At 55.4% G+C, this 18,807-nt stretch overlaps 2 protein-coding genes across 8 annotated transcripts in view; both read right to left on the bottom strand.

The window, feature by feature from the left end:
* Positions 1–3,578: 3,578 nt before the first annotated feature.
* EPHX3 (epoxide hydrolase 3) lies at positions 3,579–10,129 on the bottom strand. Of its 5 annotated transcripts, XM_010332824.3 has the most exons (9): positions 9,595–9,719; positions 9,077–9,137; positions 8,660–8,947; positions 8,467–8,552; positions 7,927–8,084; positions 7,650–7,778; positions 4,633–4,736; positions 4,406–4,542; positions 3,579–4,310 (listed from the first exon to the last, which is right to left on the bottom strand). In XM_010332824.3, exons 1-9 carry the CDS (start codon positions 9,705–9,707, stop codon positions 4,085–4,087), a joined length of 1,302 nt encoding a protein of 433 aa, XP_010331126.1. In that variant the 5' UTR covers positions 9,708–9,719; the 3' UTR covers positions 3,579–4,084. The 5 variants fall into 5 exon arrangements, with proteins under 5 accessions (XP_010331126.1, XP_010331128.1, XP_010331129.1 ...); XM_010332826.2 differs by lacking the exons at positions 9,077–9,137; positions 9,595–9,719 and adding an exon at positions 10,049–10,129; XM_010332827.2 differs by lacking the exons at positions 9,077–9,137; positions 9,595–9,719 and adding an exon at positions 10,044–10,098.
* Positions 10,130–13,508: 3,379 nt separating this feature from the next.
* BRD4 (bromodomain containing 4) overlaps positions 13,509–18,807 on the bottom strand; it is a 103,129-nt gene continuing 97,830 nt past the window's right edge. For 2 of the 3 annotated variants that reach the window (XM_039466818.2, XM_039466817.2), the window contains exons 15-19: positions 16,280–16,654; positions 16,013–16,143; positions 15,679–15,884; positions 15,356–15,599; positions 13,509–15,098 (exon numbers count right to left, since the gene is read on the bottom strand). In XM_039466818.2, the coding sequence (XP_039322752.1) occupies positions 15,030–15,098; positions 15,356–15,599; positions 15,679–15,884; positions 16,013–16,143; positions 16,280–16,654 (1,025 nt within the window). In that variant the 3' untranslated portion in view covers positions 13,509–15,029. The remainder of the gene's footprint in view (positions 15,099–15,355; positions 15,600–15,678; positions 15,885–16,012; positions 16,144–16,279; positions 16,655–18,807) is intronic. The other variant, XM_039466819.2, reaches the window with a different exon arrangement.

Raw genomic sequence — 18,807 nt, forward strand, 5'->3', positions numbered from 1 at the left:
TTGGCTCACTGCTACCTCTCTCTCCCAGGTTCAAGCGATTCTCTTGCCTCAGTCTCTCGAGTAGCTGGGATTACAGGTGTCTGCCACCACGCCCAGCTAATTTTTTGTATGTTTAGTAGAGATGGGGGTTTCACCATATTTGCCAGGCTGGTCTCGAACTTCTAACCTCGTGATCCACCCGCCAGAGCCTCCCAAAGTGCTGGGATGCTGGGCTATTTTGTCTTTAGCCCATAATATGCTTCTAGGTCCCTACCCCGGGATCCAGACCCATCAGACTGAATATATCACAAATCTGCCTCTGTACCTTCTCAGCGTATCTGGTCCTCTTGCCTGGACTTGAGGGTCTTTCTCCACTGCCTAGACCACGCCCATTCCCCCTCTGAGGCCTCCCCTCCCTCCGTCGGCCCCTCGGGTCAGGCCTTTTCACCACCCTCCAAGTAACATTCCAGACACACAGATCTGTCTGAGACCCTCCCCTGCTGGCCTAGGAAGGCTTTTACAGTCCCACGTCTTCCTATCCCAAACCTTCCTTCCAGTCTCACGGAAATGCTAAATCATCCCTGCGTGGGTGGCTTCTGTGGGTCGGAGCCCAGCTTTGCAAAGTTCAGCTCCAAGACTGCTTCCTCCAGGGAGCCTTCCCTCCCTCCCTCAGGTAAGTGCTCCTAGTTGCTCTTTCCGCCCGTGCCTGACCACACCCTGCAGGCAGTGTCTGAGCCGGGCTTTGTCTTCCACCACGTCTCCTGGAACTGGTGGCAGGGACAGATGAATGAATGATTGAATGAATGGAAAGAGAGAATTCTACTACTGAACCACCAATGCAGCTCTCTGAATAAGTGAGTGAGTGAGTGATGGAAAGTGGTCTGGAGGCAGGGAGACGGACCGGCCGATCTTGGGAGGAACCCCAGCCTGAGCCCGCGAGGTCCCAGCTCCCGCCCGAAAAGTTGCGCGCGCTAAGGCCTTGAGCCAGGAGGAAAAAAAAAAAAAAAAAAAAAAGCGCCGGGATTGGCTCAGGCTGGGGGAGGCGGGTCTAGGACGATACACGAGTTTCTATTGGCTTATCCGCCAGGAATCTGCCCAATCGACGGGATCGCCTTCTTCAGAAGACCCCGCCTCCCTCACTCCCTCCCGCAACCGCGGAGGCGGAAGAAGGCGCCTTTCCATCGTCTTAGCAACCGTCAGCGGACCCCAGTCGCCCGGGCAACTGTCCCAGGCCTCCCGTCAGCCTTTGCCTGGGCCCCTCCAGTCACCCGGACAACCACTACCCGTTCCGGTCAACCATCAACCCGTCCCCCGTCACCCCGGCAACCGTCGCCGGACCCACCGCCCCCTGGACACCGTCCTGGTCCGGTCCGCCGACCTCCTCGCCCCAACGACCTCCTCGCCCCAAATCTCCGCCGCAGGCTCGGAAGTCCCGGGGCCCCACGTCTCAAGGGTCCCCTCCTCCTCCCGCCCGTCTCCTCGCCTCCCCGGGGCGGGGGACCTTGCTCCTACCCCGGCAGGGGCCCCGGGTTGGGCCGGGCCCCGGGGGTCCCTGCTCAGTCCGGGCGGTAGGACCGCCCTGTGCTGTGGCCGCGCGCAGCCCCCTGCAGGCCTCGGCGCTCGCACTTTTGCGTGGGACTGTCCAACCGCCACAGGGAGCTCTTCAAAATGCAAGCCATGTCCCTCCCCTGCTGAAAAACCTCCCCGGCTCCCCTTGAGAACCGAATCCAAGCTCCTGGCAGCCCCTGGCGGTTCCGGCTGTGTGGCCTCTTCTCTGAAGCCTCCTTGCTCACTGTTAGCAAGCCCCTGGCCTGCGTGTTGTGACTCCAGTGACCCAAGGTTCTTCCAGCCTGGGACCTTCCTAGTCACTGCTTCCCACTCCCCCAAAAAAGTGCATCCCAAGACGAGCGTTGTGGCTCATGCCTGGAGTCCCAGCGCTTTGGGATGCTGAGGTGGGAGGATCACTTGAGCCCAGGAATTTGAGACCAGCCTGGGCAACATAGACCTCTGTCTCTGTAAAAAAAATTTTGGCAGGCCAAGGCAGGCGGATTGCTTGAGGTCAGGAGTTCCAGATCAACCTGGCCAACATGGTAAAACTCCATCTCCACTACAAATAGAAAAATTAGCCAGGCTTGGTGGAGCGTGCCTGTAATCCTAGCTACTGGGGAGGCTGAGACAAGAGAATCGCTTGAACCCAGGAGGTGGAGGTTGCCGTGAGCCGAGATCTCACCACTGCACTCTAGCCTGGGCAACAGAGCACGACTCCATTCTCAAAAAGATTTTTTTTTTTTTTTTTTAAATTAGCCTGGCATGGTGGTATGTCCCTATAGTCCCAGCTACTTGGGAGGCTGAAGCAAGAGGATTGATTGAGCCAGGGAGGTCGAGGCTACTGTGAGCCAAGATCACACCACTGCACCCCAGCCTGGGCAACAGAGTGAGACCCGGTCTCAAAACAACAAAACAGTGCATCTCTCAGCTAGGGTCCCACCTGTGGGTCTTCAGAGAAGCCTTCCCTGATCCCTGTCAGCTCTCTCCTCCTAAAACTCTTTCTGGCTCATGCTGTATCCCTAGGACCAAGAACACTGCATGGTATCTATGTTGAGTAAAAGCGTGTTGTGCCTGGGACCAGGAGGGCGGAGGGGGATGACCAGCAGGCAGGCTCATCTCAGAGACAGAAGAATGTATGTATTTCTTAGGGCCCCTCAGTCTTCATGGTACAGGTGATGACAGCAACGTCCCCCAAAAACCGGGCAAAAGCCAGGGAAATACAAGCTAATGCTATGATCAGCCTGGGGCTGGGTGGCCCACCCTCCACTTGTAACCCCGACCCCAGAGGGCTCCAGAGTCAGCGGAAACTGTGGCTAATTTGGAGCAGAAGTTTCCAGGAGCTGGAGAGGCAGGACTCAGATCCCAGATGGCTGTTCTGGGACCTGGTTCCTTCCTGCCCCCAATCCAGAATCGCCTGCTCTAACAGACCCGAAAGCTGTTTTCCCAGGGATCTGGAGCAGGCCAGCCCAGGCTGGGGCGAGAGAAGTTGACCTGACCAGGCCTTGGGTCATGGGGGATGGGTAAGGAAAGGGGATTGCAGGAGCTCCCCTGGGACAGGCTGGAGAGGAATCTGCACATCCACCTGCCTGCTGATGAGGGTCTGCCCTTGGGGAGGTTGTCAGGAGCCAGACAGGGAGGCCCCCAGCTCTTAGGCTAGGATTACCCTCAGCAGCTCTGCCTAACAGAACGTTCTTCACTGATGTGGCAATCAAGCACTTCAAATACAGCTGGTGTGGCCAAGCACCGTGGCTTCTGCCTGTAATCCCAGCACTGTGAGGGGCCAAGGTGGGCAGATCATTTGAGGTCAGCATTTCGATACCAGCCTGGTCAACATGGTGAAACCTCATCTCTACTGAAAATACAAAGATTAGTCAGGCATGGTGACACGCCTGTAGTCTCAGCTACTCGGGAGGCAGAGACAAGAATTGCTTGAACCCAGGAGGTGGAGGTTGCAGTGAGCCGAGATTGCACCACTGCACTCCATCCAGCCTGGGTGACAGAGCGAGACTCCGTCTCAAGTTAAAAAGAAAAGAAAAGAAATACAGCAGGTGTAACTGAGCAGAGCATTTTCATTGTATTTCATTTCTATGAACATACCTTTAAGTTGAAGTAGCCAAATGCACCCAGCAGGATCGTATTTAGAGTAGCATTGAGCTGAAAACCCAGGCAGAAGGTGGAAGGCAGGGACAGGAAGGTCAGGGTTTAAGGTTTGTGCAGTTATTCCAGGGGCTGACTTTGGCAAGGAGCAGGGTGAGGCCCCAGGGAGGGGAGAGGTGGGATACTTGGTCCCGGCATCTGGCTCTGCTGGAGAAGAGGCATACCCAGGGTCAGAGCTTGTCACACATGCACTCGTCGATGCCTGCGTGTGAGCACAGGGGATGGTGTGTCCCAAAGCACCCATAGGTACACTTGGGTGAGATCCAGGAATCCCACGCCTAGGAGCGATTCAAGAATCCACCCATGTATGGACATTCTATGGACTCCCAGGTACACGCAGATGACGAGGGTGTGTTCCTTCCAGAGTATCCGTGCTTCCCGGGCAGGCCAGCAAGGGCCACTAGTCCAGCAGGTCTTGCAAGAAAGCCCACATGTACTGGTGCATCTCCTGAGGGTGGCTCTGTGGGATCCAATGCCCCGCGCCTGGCAGGATGTGAGCCTCCAACCGGCCCGGCACAAAGCGGCTGCCGATGGCTTCCACCAGCCCCAGCTCAAAGTAAATGTCCTTCTCCCCCCACAGCAGCAATGTGGGTGTGGCCAGCTCCTGGGGTTCTAGGGGGAAGTTCCTGTGGCCAGGAAAGACAGACAGGCAGAAGGATGACTACCTCCCACCTGCCTGCCCTGCAAATCTCCTGAGCTTATGCCTGGTGTCTGGTCTCACCTGAAGAGGTTTCGGTAGTAGTTGATGGGCCCGGTGAGACCACCAGGCTGTGAGAAGTGATAAAGGAAGGCCTCAAGCTCGTTGGGGGTCAAGCGTGGGATGCCTGTCTTGCGGTGGGCGAGGGTGGTCTTCAAAATCTGGGTACACAGCAGGACTCTGGCGTCAGTGCCCTGCCCGCCCACCCCCAAGCTGCTTCCCTCCCCACCCTCAACCCACACTGTCTGTACCTGGAAGTCAGACATAGACAGCAACTTCTCTGGCAGCCAGGGGAGCTGGAACAGGAACATGTAGTTGGAACGGAAGAACTGGCCAGGGTGGCGCATGGAGTAGTCTGGGGTGGGAGGGTTGGGGGAGAGCGATTCAAGAGTCCGCCTGTGTGTGGACACTGTGTAGACTCCCAGGCACACAGAGATAACAGGAGGTTAATGGCAGAGTATGTGAGGCCTGCTCCTGGTGTGGCCCCACACACCTGCACCCCTACACCACCCAGGTCATGCACACAGGACTCAGGAATGCCACTGCTGCCTGCTTGAGTCTGTGAAGGTACTAGGCACCCCTCCCGGCCTGGGCACCAGCTACATACTCTCCCGCCATGTGTGACTATTCACAGAATGGGAGTATCTCCCAGGAACCCCCATATCCACTGGTGTGCATTCCCTGCAGGATGCCTTTCCTCTGCCTTATTCAGCTAACATTTATTGAGCAACTACTGCGTGCCAGGCCTTGTTCTAGACATAGCAGTGAATGAGGCAGACAAAACTCCCTGTTCATCCTAGGCGACTTAATAACACCCCTCTTTCTACAAAAAATAAATCTTTAAAAATGAGCAGGATGTGGTGATGTGTGCCTATAGTCCCAGCTATTTGGGAAGCTGAAATGGGAGGACTGCTGGAGCCCAGGAGTCTGAGGCTACAGAGAACTTCGATTGTAGCACTACACTCTAGCCTGGGCCACAGAGCAAGACTGTCTCAAAGAGAAAAAACCCACAAAACCAAAAACTCCCTGCCCTCAGGGAGGTGACAGTCTAGCTGGGGAGACAGACAAGTAAACAATGACAGGCCGGGCGCAGTGGCTCACTCCTATAATCCCAGCCCTTTGGGAGGCCAAGGCAGGTGAATCACTTGAGGTCAGGAGTTACAGACCAACCTGGCCAACATAGTGAAACTCTGTCTCTCCTAAAAATACAAAAATTAGCCAGGCGTGGTGGCGCATGTCTGTAGTCCCCACTACTCTGGAGGCCGAGGAAGGAGAGTCACTTGAACCCGGGAGGCAGAGGTTGCAGTGAGCCAACACTGCACCGCTGCACTCCAGCCTGGGTGACAGAGTGAGACTCCGTCTCACACACACACAAAAAAAAAAAAAGAAAGAAAACGAGAGCACAGTTATGACCATAACGCTGCGTATTAACATCAGGTGATATGACAGATATTATTAACCTCCGCAGCCTGTTTCCTCCAGCTAGAACATGGGGATAATAAAACTTTTGGCCGGGTGTGGTGGCTCATGACTGTAATCTCAGCACTTTGGGAGGCTGAGGCGGGCGGATCACAAGGTCAGGCCTTGGCCAACATGGTGAAACCCCATCTCTACTAAAAATACAAAAATTAGCTGGGCGTGGTGGTGCACACCTGTAATCCCAGCTACTGGAGAAGCTGAGGCAGGAGAATCGCTTGAACCCAGGAGGTAGAGGTTGCAGTGAGCCGAGATCGTGCCATTACACTCCACCCTAGGCAACAGAGCAAGACTCTGTCTCAAAACAAAACAAAAGAAAAACCTTTCATAAGCCCAGGACCCTTAAGTAGGTTACTGTGTATACGTTCCTTGTTGCTACAAGTGCTTAAAAAGCATAAGGATTACTCCTAAGTGTATTGCCATTGATTTTTATTTTATTTTTTTGAGACGGAGTCTCATGTCATCCAGGCTAGAGTGCAATGGCACGATCTCGGCTCACTGCAACCTACACTTCCAGAGTTCAAGCAATTCTCCTGCCTCAGCCTCCTGAGTAGCTGGGACTACAGGCGCCTGCCACCACGTCTGGCTAATTTTTTGTGTTTTGTATTTTTAGTAGAGACAGGATTTTACCAACTTGGCCAGGCTGGTCTTGAACTCCTGACCTCCTGATCCACCTGCCTCAGCCTCCCAAAGTGTTGGGATTACAGGCGTGAGCCACCACACCTGACTTACTTTATTTTTGAAACAGATCTCACTATGTCATCTGGGCTGGAGTACAGCAGTGCGATCTTGGCTCACTGCAACCTCTGCCTCTTAGGTTCAAGTGATTCTCTTGCCTCAGCCTCCTGAGTAGCTGGGACTACAGACATGCACACCATGCCTGGCTAATTTTTTTGTATTTTTAGTAGAGACAGGGTTTCGCCATGTTGGCCAGGCTGTGTTAAACTCCTGGCCTCAAGCAATCCACCAGCCTCGGCCTCCCAAAGTGCTGGGATTACAAGCATAAGCCACCATGCCTGGCCATATTTTATGTATTTATTTTTTTGAGACGGAGTTTCTCTCTCGTTGCCGAGGCTGGAGTGTAATGGGGCGATCTCAGCTCACTGCAACCTTCACCTCCTGGGTTCAAGAGATTCTTCTGTATCAGCCTCCCCAGTACCTGGGATTACAGGCATGCACCACCATGCCTGGGTAATTCTGTATTTTTAGTAGAGACGGGGTTTCTCCATGTTGGTCAGGCTGCTCTCGAACTCCCTACCTCAGGTGATCTGCCCACCTTGGCCTCCCAAAGTGCTGGGATTACCGGCACGAGCCACCATGCCAAGCCTATTTATTTACTTTTGAGACAGGTTTGCTCTGTCACCACCCAGGCTGGAGTGCAGTGGTGTGATCATAGCTCACTACAGCCTCAAACTCCAGGGCAAAAGCAATCCTCCCACGTCAGCCTTCTGAGTAGCTGGGACTACAGGCATGCACCACCAATGCCTGGCTAATTAAAAAAAAAAAAAATCTGTAGAGACAGGTCGGGTCTTGCTATGTTGACCAGACTGGTCTTGAATTCATGGCCTCAAGTGATCCTCCCACCTCCGCCTCCCAGAGGGCTGGGTTTACAGGTGTGAACCACTGAGCCTGGCGTGTCATTAATTTCTGAATGAGGAGTTCCATGAGGGAAGAGACCGGGGATGACTGCCCCTGATGTGCTGATAGGTATACACAGAATTGCAAACACAGATACACGCCCCTGCCCCCTTGCACACAAGTACATCCCAGCGTCCCAGTCTCTTACACACACCTTGGTACACTGACATGGGGGCACCACCGACCACAACCATCCGCTCGACCAGGGATGGGTAGTAGATGGAGAAATTCCAGGCAAGGAGGGCACCCCAGTCGTGGGCCACAAGTACGCACTTGGAGTAACCTGTGGGAATCCGAGGAGCTGGTATCAATGAGGTGCCAGGTGGGGCTGAAGCAGGGGTGGGGGAGGTTGGTCCCAGCAAGGACAAAGCAGGGTATGTGTGATGTGTGGGACGAGGGAGGCCACACCCAGGATGGGGGTATGTCTGCACCCAAGCCTAGGATGACATCCTTGATGTCGGCCAGCAGCAGGTCAGTCTTGTAGTAGTCCACATCTCCAGGTGCATCCGAGGGGCCATAGCCTCGCAAGTCCACAGCCACAACGTGGAAGCGGCTCTGGAACTCCCGGAGCTGGAAACGCCAGGAGAACCTGCCAGGCAGGTGGAGGAGGGAGATTGAGTCAGGGCCCTCAGGTTGTACCTGCACCCTACACCCATCAGGGACCATTGGCAACCCTTCCTTCCTGCTCTAAACTTCCCCTAAAAGGAGGATGGGGAATCCCAGGCAGAGGGAGAGGCTGAGGCTGAAGCCAGCTACACCCTGAATCCAGGGAGCTTTAATTAGCCTCAATACCCCTCTGTCCCATCCTTTCAGGGCCTAGGGATCCTGGGTACGCTGGCTCAAGTACCCCTGTCCTCCTCTATGTTCAGCCTGTCCTGATCTACGCAGCCCTCCTCCCTCCTTCCAGGGAGCCGGGGCTCTACCTGCCGCCAAGTCCCGTACACCTCAAAGCCCCTGGGTCCCAGACTTACCAGTTTTCAGGGAAGCCGTGCAGAAACAGCATGAGGGGTCCGTTGCCTCGTCCAGCTGAGACATAGTGCAGACGCAGGCCCGAGCTCTAGGGGGAGGGCATGGCCTGAAGCCTGGGGAACCCTCCCTCCCAAGGCTTGAACCGCCTCGACGCCACACGACCCCGCAGCCCGGATGGCGCCGCCGTGCTCTCACCTCGAGGTTCAGGAAGCCATGGTCGCCCAGCGAGGGGTCGCTCAGGCAGGCTGGGGGTGCGCTCCGGCGGCGCCCGCAGCAGCCGCGCCGTGGCCGGCACAGCACGTGCGTGAGCGCGATGCAGCCGTAGACCGCCGCGGCCACCAGCGCCGCCGAGAACACGAGGCTCCACATGAAGGCGCGCAGCAGCTTCAGAGACAGGCGTGACGGCGCCAGCAGCGCGGTCACCACCAGCTCGGGCATGTCGCCGCGCTCTGGGGCCACAGCTTCGCTGCCGGCCGGGGGCACCTGCAGCGGCGGCGAGGCGGTGTCAGGGCTCAGGAGCCCACCGCCTTTGGCCTGACACCCCTCCGTGCTGTTGGGGCTTGTGGGACGCGATGAGAGAAGAGGCAGGCAGCTCAGGAGTGCACAACTCACCTGAGTGCCAGGTAAACACCTGGGCGCGACAGGGGCGGGAAACAAGGCTAGGGTGCGTGAGCTGGAGAGGGAGAGGTTGGAAAGGGGGGAAAGAAATGAGCGGGGCCTAGAAGGGCTTGGGCGGGGCTTAGGGTTGGGGCGGGGCCCAGCGAGACTCCGCAGTAGGTGGGTGTGGGTCTAAAGAAGGTTTTTCCAGGCCAGGCGCGTGGGGCCACGCCTGTGATACCAGCACTTTGGGAGGCCGAGGCGGGCGGATCACCTGAGGTCAGGAGTTTGAGACCAGCCTGGCCAACATGGTGAAACCCCGTCTCTACTAAAAATACAAAAATTAGCTGGCTGTGGTGGCGCGTGCCTGTAATCCCAGCTAGTTGGGAAGGCTGAGGCAGGAGAATCTCTTGAACCTGGGAGGTGGAGGTTGCAGTGAGCTGAGATCGCGCCATTGCACTCCAGCCTGGGCAACAAGAGTGAAACTCCGTCTTAAAAAAAAAAAAAAAAGGCAATTCCGATTCCAGACAAACCTTGGGGAGGGGTCCTGTGTCAAGTGAGCGGCACCTGGAGTGAGGGGCGGGCATATGCAGAGCAGGTGTGGCCCACAAGCCAGAAAAGAGGGAAGAGTTGAAGTGGTAGGCATGGCTTCCGCGGGTGGGCGGGGAGAGGGTGGAGCCTAGAGGAGGTGAAGCCTAACATTGGGCGGAGAAGGCGGGAGCCTGGGCCAATGAACTGAGGGTCGGCCTGGAGGTCTATGAGGCCGAGGGCGGGGTGGGAACCTAATATGGCGGGTCCGGCGGGCCCGGAAGCGGAAGAAGAGGGACAGGCAATGCCAGCTCTAGGACTAGAAGGGAGGCGCGGGCGGTGTTAGCTGACCGAGGAGGCTTCGGGAGGCCTGGGCGCTACCCGCCTGGTGCTCCCTACCCCGGGGCGCGGGACCCTCCCCTTGGTCTGGCTCCAAAGACCTAGCAGCACTGACTTTACCCAGCTCCGGTTCCAACGGCGGGTCCGGCGGCCTCGGCCCGGCGCGGTCCTCCTGTTGGCCCAACAGACCAGCCGGCCCACCCCTATACGTCTGTGATTGGACAGCGGCGGCCACTGATGTCCAAGCGACAGGCCCTGGCCCGGGAGTCAATCGACAGGTGTTGAGGCCCAGGCTCCTAGAGTGGGCAGAGGAGGCGGAGATACCCTGTTTCCTAGAGGGCCTGCCTGGTTCCCCCAGGAGGACCCAGCCTATTGAGTGACTAGGGTTCTAGCCGAAAAAGGAAGTGGGACAGAGCCGGGTGTGATGGGGCCTAGAGTCACAGAGCCTTGCGGCTCTGCTGTCCCTGCAAGAAGCCAGCTTCCTCCTATTTTGCAACCTTCTCCCGGTATCCTTAAACATTTTAGGGACACCCATTACTTAACCCGTATAGCAACCCTATTAAATGTAAGTAGTAGTATCACATCACTGTAATACAGAACATGAACCTGAATTTCGAGGCTGAAGTCATTTGCCTGAAACCATACATCTTGTTAATCAGCCATCCACAAAGACGTAAGGAAAAAGGCAGCTATCTGTGGCTACACCTCCCCTTCCTCCCGGAAGCAGCCGTTGGAACATTTTTAGCTTTTTCTTTTTCTTTTTTCAGATGGGATCTCAAAGCTCACTGCAGCCTCGAACTCTTGGGCTCAAACCTATATTTGGGACCACAGGTCTGTGCCACCACACTGTGCTCATTTTTCAAAAACTTTTAATAGAGATGACCTGCTATGTTGTATAGGTTGGTCTCAAATTCCTGGCCTGTGTCACCATACTCAGCTAATTTTTCAAAAACTTTTAATAAAGGCGACTTCCTATGTTGTCTAGGCTGTTCTCAAACTTCTGGCCTCAAACAATCCTCCAGCCTCGGCCTTCCAAAGTGGGATTTCTAAGTATGAGCCACCATGCCTGGCCTCTGTTTCTTGACTTAACCAATTTGTGACATTAGCTACAGACTTGCTCACGGCACTACCCCGGCACTGAATATGCTTTTTATCTATCAGCTTCCTTTTAAAAAACTCCACTTGTCACCTCCTGCCCCTTTTGACCTCCCACTTTTGTCCATATACCTTTGTGCTGTCAAAGCTGCTCAACATTATACTACCCTGGGTTCACAATTATGTCCATGAAGTTGCTAAAGGTAAATAGTGGTTTACGTTCTGCCTCAGTAAACAATGCATCTCAGAGCTGAGAAGATGTCTATGATTACATTGCTCACAGTGTACAAACTTTTGTTTTCCCTGGGCTACTTAACCACCACCTTTCTTTTGTTGTGTGATTAGCCTACAGCATAGCTTTGGTTTTTCTTTTTTTGAGATGGGACTCTCCACCATGTTGCCCAAGCTGGAGTACAGTGGTGTGATCTCGGCTCACTCAACCTCTGCCTCCAAGGTTCAAGCGATTCTCCTGCCTCAGCTTCTGGAGTAGCCAGAACTACAGGTATGCACCACCACAGCTGGCTAATTTTTTTTGTATTTTTTAGTAGAGACGGGGTTTCAGCATGTTGGCCAGGCTAGTCTCTAAGGGATCTGATCTCAAGCAATTCACCCACCTTGGCCTCCCAAAGTGCTGGGATTACAGGAGTTAGCCACCGCACCTGGCATTTTTTTTTTTTTTTTTTTTGACAGTCTCATTCTATCGCCAGGCACCAGGCTGGAACGCAGTGGTGCAAGCTCAGCTCACTGTAACCTCTGCCTCCCAGGTTCAAGCAATGTTTCTGCTTCAGCCTCCGAAGTAGTTGGGACTACAGGTGCGTGCCACCACGCTCAGCTAAATTTTTTTTAGGAGACGGGGTTTCACCATGTTGGCCAGGATGGTCTCGATCTCTTGCCCTTGTGATCCACCCGCCTCGGCCTCCCAAAGTGCTGAGATTACAGGCGTGAGCCACCGCACCCGGCCAGCTTTTGTTTCTTTTACACCCTCCATTAAATCAATTCTGACAATTTGATGTTCCCAGGATCTCTTCCTGACTCCACTAATCTGGCCGCATGGCTGGTGGGCACCTGAGGACCCTCCCTTCTTCCTCTGCTACACATCACTGACCCACACCCTCACCTCCCCACTCCTCCCACGTCTACCCTCAAACAAAAAGACAGCAGCCATCACAGGAGAGTAACTTTATATTCAGTACAAATGTTTATTTTCGCAATGAGAACTGCACAAAAAAAAAAAAAAGAAAAAAAGGAACCTTTCGTATATAAGTGAAAAGTCTACGAATTCCCTTCTACAAATGTCTAAAGTGTTTAATACAAGTCTCAGATTCACTGACATGATTATTGGCCAAGCGATCCGTGCATACAGTACATGAGGGGCTTGTACACACCTCTTACTCTGGTATAGGACTAAGGTTTCCAGTACTGTGGGAAGGATTGGGAAATGGCTGGAGAAACCAAATAGATCCCACTTCTAATTACAACCCAGTTAGAGAGACACCCATTAGGGAGGTGTGGAGAAGGCCATGGCAGAGTTACATCTTCAGCAGGAAGGTGCAGACAAAACTATCACTCCAGCTCAGCAGTTGGACCCAGCCTGGTGAAGTGTCTCAACAAAACCAGGAACAAAAATGAGGGGATGGGATGAGATGGAAAAAACCCCGAAGAACCTAAATACGTCACACTTGAAGTGTCACAGAGGTCTTTGAGGAAGTGCCTGGGTGGGCAGGGACATCGAAGAAGTGGAGGGGGAGCTCTGGCTGGATGCCTAAACAATACCCTCGAAGGGAGGTTTGGCCCATCCAAAGACAACAAAGGACCTTTCAGGTAGAAAAGTGGGGATGTAGGTTAATAAACAGTGCTAGAAATGTTTGTCTCTGCATACATATAAATTATATACTTCTATCTTACATCTTAGGGGCTCTTGTTGGGCATCACCCGTGCCTTGTGGCTGGGGCATGTGCGTATAGGTGGGCACACAGGGAGGGCAGCCACCTGTGGGCTTTCTTGGGCAGGAATATGTGTGCATCTGTGTGTTATGTGCATGGCAGGGTGAGGATTCTAATGGGGGGAGGAGAATGTAGATTTCTCTAAGAATATCTGATTAACCCTGAGCTTAAATGAAAGGAGTTAGGTCGAGGCAGGCAAAAAGTCGCCCGAGTCCTTTGGCGAGTGGGAGATGGGATGAAGGAGGGTGGATGGGAAGAATATTGTCTGGAGTTTGGCCAGGGTTCTGCTGGAGCATACCCTCCATCTCGGCCAGGGTCCACAAGGATGAGTACCCGGCTCTGGTCACAGCTTCAGCTTGCGGTGGCCGCTATGAGCCTGCGTGGCTCCTGCCCAAGGCAGGCAGGGATAGGCCATAGGAGAGGGGCTAGGTAATTCCTGGTGATAGTTCTTGTAGAGGGGTGGTCCGGGGTCCGGGGGGGGGGCCCTGGGCCTAGCCTAGGCAACAATTGGTTCACAAAGAAATGTCAGGGAGACGCCAGCATTAAAAAAGAGAGATGTGTTTATTCCATGATCAGTACAGACCAAATGCATATTCACTGTATGAAAGTCAAACCAGTCAGTGACTCCAGAGTTTGGCCAACACTGAGGCACCAGCGTCGTGGTGTAGAGTGGGTTCTCATGGCACACGTAACCTCACCAAGGGCTCCAATTATAAAATTAAAAAAAAAAAAAAAAAAAGCATGGGCAGGAGCAAGCGGCCGCTGGTTGGGGCTGGGCGCCAGGTGGGGGAATCTTTGCCTCAGTCTGTGGCGCCCCTAGGGCCTGGTGCCCACCTTGTCCCTTGGCCCGCCCTTCCTTTCTCAGTTTAAAAACAAAACAAAACAACAACAAAAAACCCTCATAACAGATCTGACATTAAAAAACAAGCCAACAAATGAGGGGTGGGGTGGGAGGAGGGGAAGGAAAAGAAATTGCAGCTTTCTGGTTTTATAATTAAAAATAGACTAATGAAGTTTGAAACTGAGTAAAATATAGGCAGGATTTTTTTGTGTTTTGTCTTTTTTGTGGATTTTTTTGAGCTTTTTTTTTCTTTTTTTACACCAGTTTGGTGGAGTCACCAACAAACTTCAAAGATATGCCAACTATGTTCACTATACAGTACAGCCACGGTCACACACTACCCACAGCGCGGTGGCAGCCGCCGCTCAATGAGGAGACGATCACACCATTTCAGAGATAAGCAGTGCCATTGTGTCTGGAGAAGAGATAATTAAAAATAAAATAGAATTCAACAAAAAATATATATAGGAAAAAAAACAAAACAAAACAAAACCAGAAACACAGGTGGGAAGGAACTGACTTTGGTTGGTGGCCTCACTCCCCGGGCAAGGCCTGCCCACACGGGACAGCCGCCTCACTCCGGATGCCATGGACCCACACACCTCCACGGCACTATTCCCTTTTGCACAAGCAAACACTTACAGAGAGCGGCTCTCGATTAAAGGCTTGTGGGGGAGGGTTTGGGGGGTCTGTTCAAGGCAAAGTCAGTGCCAGCGAGGGGGTGGGCTGGCCTCACCCACCTCCAGCCCACTTGGGCCTGCCCTGTCCTCCTGGGAGCGGGCAGCGATGGCTGGGGTGTGGGGAAGGACTCCTGGTGGGCAGGACGTCACGAATGTCATGTTCTTGGGGACAGAAAACCAGTCATGGTGGCGACAGCAACGATGTCCTGTGTATACTGTGTAGACATCTGGCGGAGAGAGGACCTCTGCCCCGCATGTGGGGATGCAGGGCTTGGGTCCAGCCGGCACTTGCTCATAACGAGGCGTGTGCTGAGCGGGCGTCCGGTGCGGCGTGGGTGGCAGGACGTCTGTCCGGCTGTCCGTAAGGCAGACAGGCTCTGCGATCCTCAGCTGCCCGTCAGGCCAGCCCCGGGCATAGCATGCAGGAGGGCCAGGCCCAGAGGCCTCCCCTGGCCGCTGCCCCTACCTCCACTGCCGCCCCTAACACTATGGAAAGTCAACATTTTGCCAGAAAATCAAAGTCAGAAGCCACCTAGGTGCGCTCAGAAAAGATTTTCTTCAAATATTGACAATAGATCACTCTGGAAATTCATGTCAATGGTAGCTGCCATCTGGAGGAGAAAGGAAGGAGTCAGGAGGATAACCTAGCCACCCCAAAGTTCCAAGCCCTCCCCAGGGCTGACCCCTCACAGCACCCCACCCCGATACAGCACTCAGGCCCCTACATCTAAGCCCAGAGGACTGCATGCCAGCCGGCAGGGCCTGGGCTTCCCCACTGCCCCTCCCTGTCCAGGCTCCAGTCCCCACTTCCCAGCTTCCCAAGGGGCTAACCCTTACACAGGGGTCCCCACCAGGCCCCCAGACTCACGGCTTCCCGGCGTCTTCGCTCCTGCTCCCGCTTCCGAGCCAACTCCCTCTGCTGGTCCAGCATGGACTGGGGCTGGGAGCTCTGGGCCTGGGGGGTGGCAGCGGCAGCCACTGCGGCTGCTTGTTGTTGCTGTTGCTGCTGCTGCTCCTGGCGCTGCTGCTGTTGCTGCTGCTGCTCCTGGCGTCGGCGTGCCTCCTCATGGGCCCGCCGGGCCTGCTCCAGCGCATCCTCGTCCTCTCGGCTCCTGGGCAGAGGGTCCTGGTCAGCCTGGGGACCTGTGTGGCCCCAGGAGTCCCCACACCCTGCCCAGAGCCTTTGCCCACCTCATGCGCTCCTGCCGTAGCCGCTCCTTCTCCTTCTCAGCGTGCTCAGCCTGAGCCTTCAGGGCCTTCTCACGCTCCTCCTTCTCCCGAGCAGCGCGGCGGAACTGCTCGAAGCTGTCGCTGGATGACTTGGCAGTAGAGGAGGGGGTGGTCGGATGCTTCTGCACTAGGCTGGCCCAGGAGCCCATGTTTTTGATTTTTAGGTCCTGCAGAACCGAAAGATTGGGGTGGGTGAGGGGCCTGCTGTGTCCAAAGGGCATGGCAGGGAACATGCCAAGCATAGCACCCTCCAGGGTCAAGGGGCAAATAGCACCCATGGGCCTCCCTTCCCGACCTTTTTGGGGGCAACAGGAGTCTTCGGCTCCTGTTTCTGTTTGTCCTTGTCAGGGGCCCCTGGTGGTGGTGCGTTCTGCTCGGGGGGCCGGATTACAGGCCTCCCGACATCCACAGGCTTCATCTCTGGCCCTGGAAGATAAACACAGCCGGTAGGCCCAGGCTCACCTCACCCCGGCGGGGCACGGTCCACCAGCCCCACAGCAAGGTCATGTCCAACATGGGCCTGGGGGCCTGAGCCCTGGCTGTGGGCAGGGAGGGCACTCACGCTGGGGCAGGTGGACGGGGGCCTTGATGCTCTCCGGATGCTTGGGGGGCTCCGGCCGCAGCGAGGGGCTGAAGGGCTCGCTGCGGATGATGGGTGAGTGGATCTTCTCCTCCTTCACCACTACCAGGGGCTGGGGCTGGACCACGGAGGCCGCACGCAGCTCCTGGGATGGCACAGGCACAGCGGCTGGTGAGGTGGGCAGGCACCCCTGGCCCCGGCCCACACCTGGCTCTGGGGGCTGTGGCCCAGCCCTGCCCGTTACCTGCTTCTTAGGCTGGACGTTTTGCTGGGGTGGAGACTGGTGGGTCAGGCTCTGGAACTGTGACATCTGGGGGGAATGTATCATAAGCGGGGAGGGGGCTTCACGGAGATGACCTAGGAGAGGGGACAAGGAATGTGTTATGGGGCTGGCCTAGAGCTGCTGCCCCTGGGCCACTTGGGCCTTGAGAGAATTGTCGGGAAGGAAAAGATGGGCTGGATGAAGAGCCTGCATGTGGCTGCCCAGGCCCAGGGGCAAGGGTCCATCAGCCCAGCTCCAAAAGAGTGAAGACCCACGCAAGTGACTAGGACTGGTGAGGACATGACCCCTCCCCCAAAAAGCTGAGTGCTCCCTGTCCCCCTGCACGTGGGACCTATGTCATATCCTTAAACTCAGTGCACAGCAGGGCTTTCTGGGGCCCTGTGGCACCAGGGCTGGTGTTTAGACCTCCTGTGTGCATCAGAACCACCTGGGACACTGTGGAAAACTCAGATCCTGACACATGTGGGCTTAGCAGGGCCTGGGCCCTAATAGTTTTTAACCCCAGAGTTCAGCCTGGGTTCCCGCCAACTAGCCTGGCCCACCTGGATGCTTACAGAAGGTGAAGAACCCAGTCTTGGGGGTAGCGAACCTCAGGACCCTCCCCATGGCCCTATTCCCCACTCAGCCTGCATGCCCCACAGAAGGGGCAAGCCTGGAACTGGCCTCTAACTGGGCCAAGTGGGGAGCAGGCAAAACAGGGCCTGGAGCTGTCTCTTCTGGGAAATGGGCCAGCCTGCCACCTGCATCCAACCCAAGGCTGGGAGGGATCCAGCAGACACAGGGACCCTGAATCACAGTGAGCCAGCACCTCAGGACTGTGAGCTGGAGGAGCCGAGTCCTGCCCATCCAACATGTGGCCTCCCTCTGCTGGAATCCCTGCAGGCAAGGGGCCTCACCGCCCCTTCACTAGCTCTAGCTTAGGACAAGCTACACTGTCCACAGAGGCAGGCAGCCTCTCTGCAAAGCTTCTGCTCCCAGCCTGGCCTCACACCCATCTCCTTCCACTGTCTGCCAGCACAGATACCCTTGGGATTTCCATGAGCCCTGCTGGCTGGAGGCACCCATTTTCATAGGCCTGGAGCAGACCACAATGCCCCAGGTGCGGTGGACCCTCCAGACTCTCTATAGAGCCAGGACCCACTTCTAATGCCAGAAGACATCTTGGAGCCTGCTGGAGCCCACATCGTGTCCAGGCCCACCCTGTCCTTGTGGCCCTCTGCTCTGTGTGGCTGGTTTTGCTGGCCTTGATGTCTCCTCCAATTCTAGCACAATAGAACCACTCTGGGCACTGCCATCCCCATGCACTGCTGGAGGGCCCCAGGCCCAGCCTGCCAGGGATCCACAGACATGTGACTGCAGCAGCTTCCCACCCATCTAGGGAAGTGCCTTCAGTAGCACCTGTTGAGGCTGATCCAGGCAACAGTAGGCTCTGGAGGCTGTGGTTTATAGAAACCACCTGCCTGCTGGTGGGTTCAGAGGGTGGCTCAGGGATGGCTTCTGAAAGCTGGCTGTGGGCCGAGGGATGCCTGTTAAGTCTCTTTGGGAGTCTTAACAACTTGACTTTTGGCCCAATGGCCCCAGAAGGATACCAACCCACACTGCTCTTGATGCTCCATCCTAGCCTGCTGGGGCTTGTATTGGGGCCGGGGCCTAAAGTAGAGCCGGCTGGAGGAGACCTGCCTCAGTCCATTGGGGCGCACGGTGCACCCTAAGCCTGGCGTCCCCTGTCCATCACACCCAACAGGAGACTGGTCCTGCTTTGTGTGAGAACAGGCACAGCCAGCAGGCTCAACACCAGTGTTTCCCAGGGAGGACAGACAGCTGTTCTTGGCTCAGGGCATGCAGTGATCCACTTGGCACCCAGCAGCTTTTTTTTTTTTTTTTTTGAGATGGAGTCTCATTCTGTCACCCAGGCTGGAGTGCCGTGGCACAATCTCGGCTCACTGCAACCTCTGATGCCCAGGTTTAAGCGATCCTCCTACCTCAGCCTCCCAAGTAGCTGGAACTACAGGTGCCTGCCACCGTGCCCGGCTAATTTTTGTATTTTCAGTAGAGACAGGGTTCCACCATCTTGGTCAGGCTGGTCATGAACTCCTGACCTTGTAATCCACCCGCCTCGGCCTCCCAAAGTACTGAGATTCTGGGCAAGAGCCACCATGCCTGGCCTGCACCCATCAGCACCTGGTACGCCCAAGACAGATGGCACATCTACATTGCTGAGGCCAGG

This window comes from Saimiri boliviensis, chromosome 14 (assembly GCF_048565385.1).
Source record: "Saimiri boliviensis isolate mSaiBol1 chromosome 14, mSaiBol1.pri, whole genome shotgun sequence".
NCBI lineage: Eukaryota > Metazoa > Chordata > Mammalia > Primates > Cebidae > Saimiri > Saimiri boliviensis.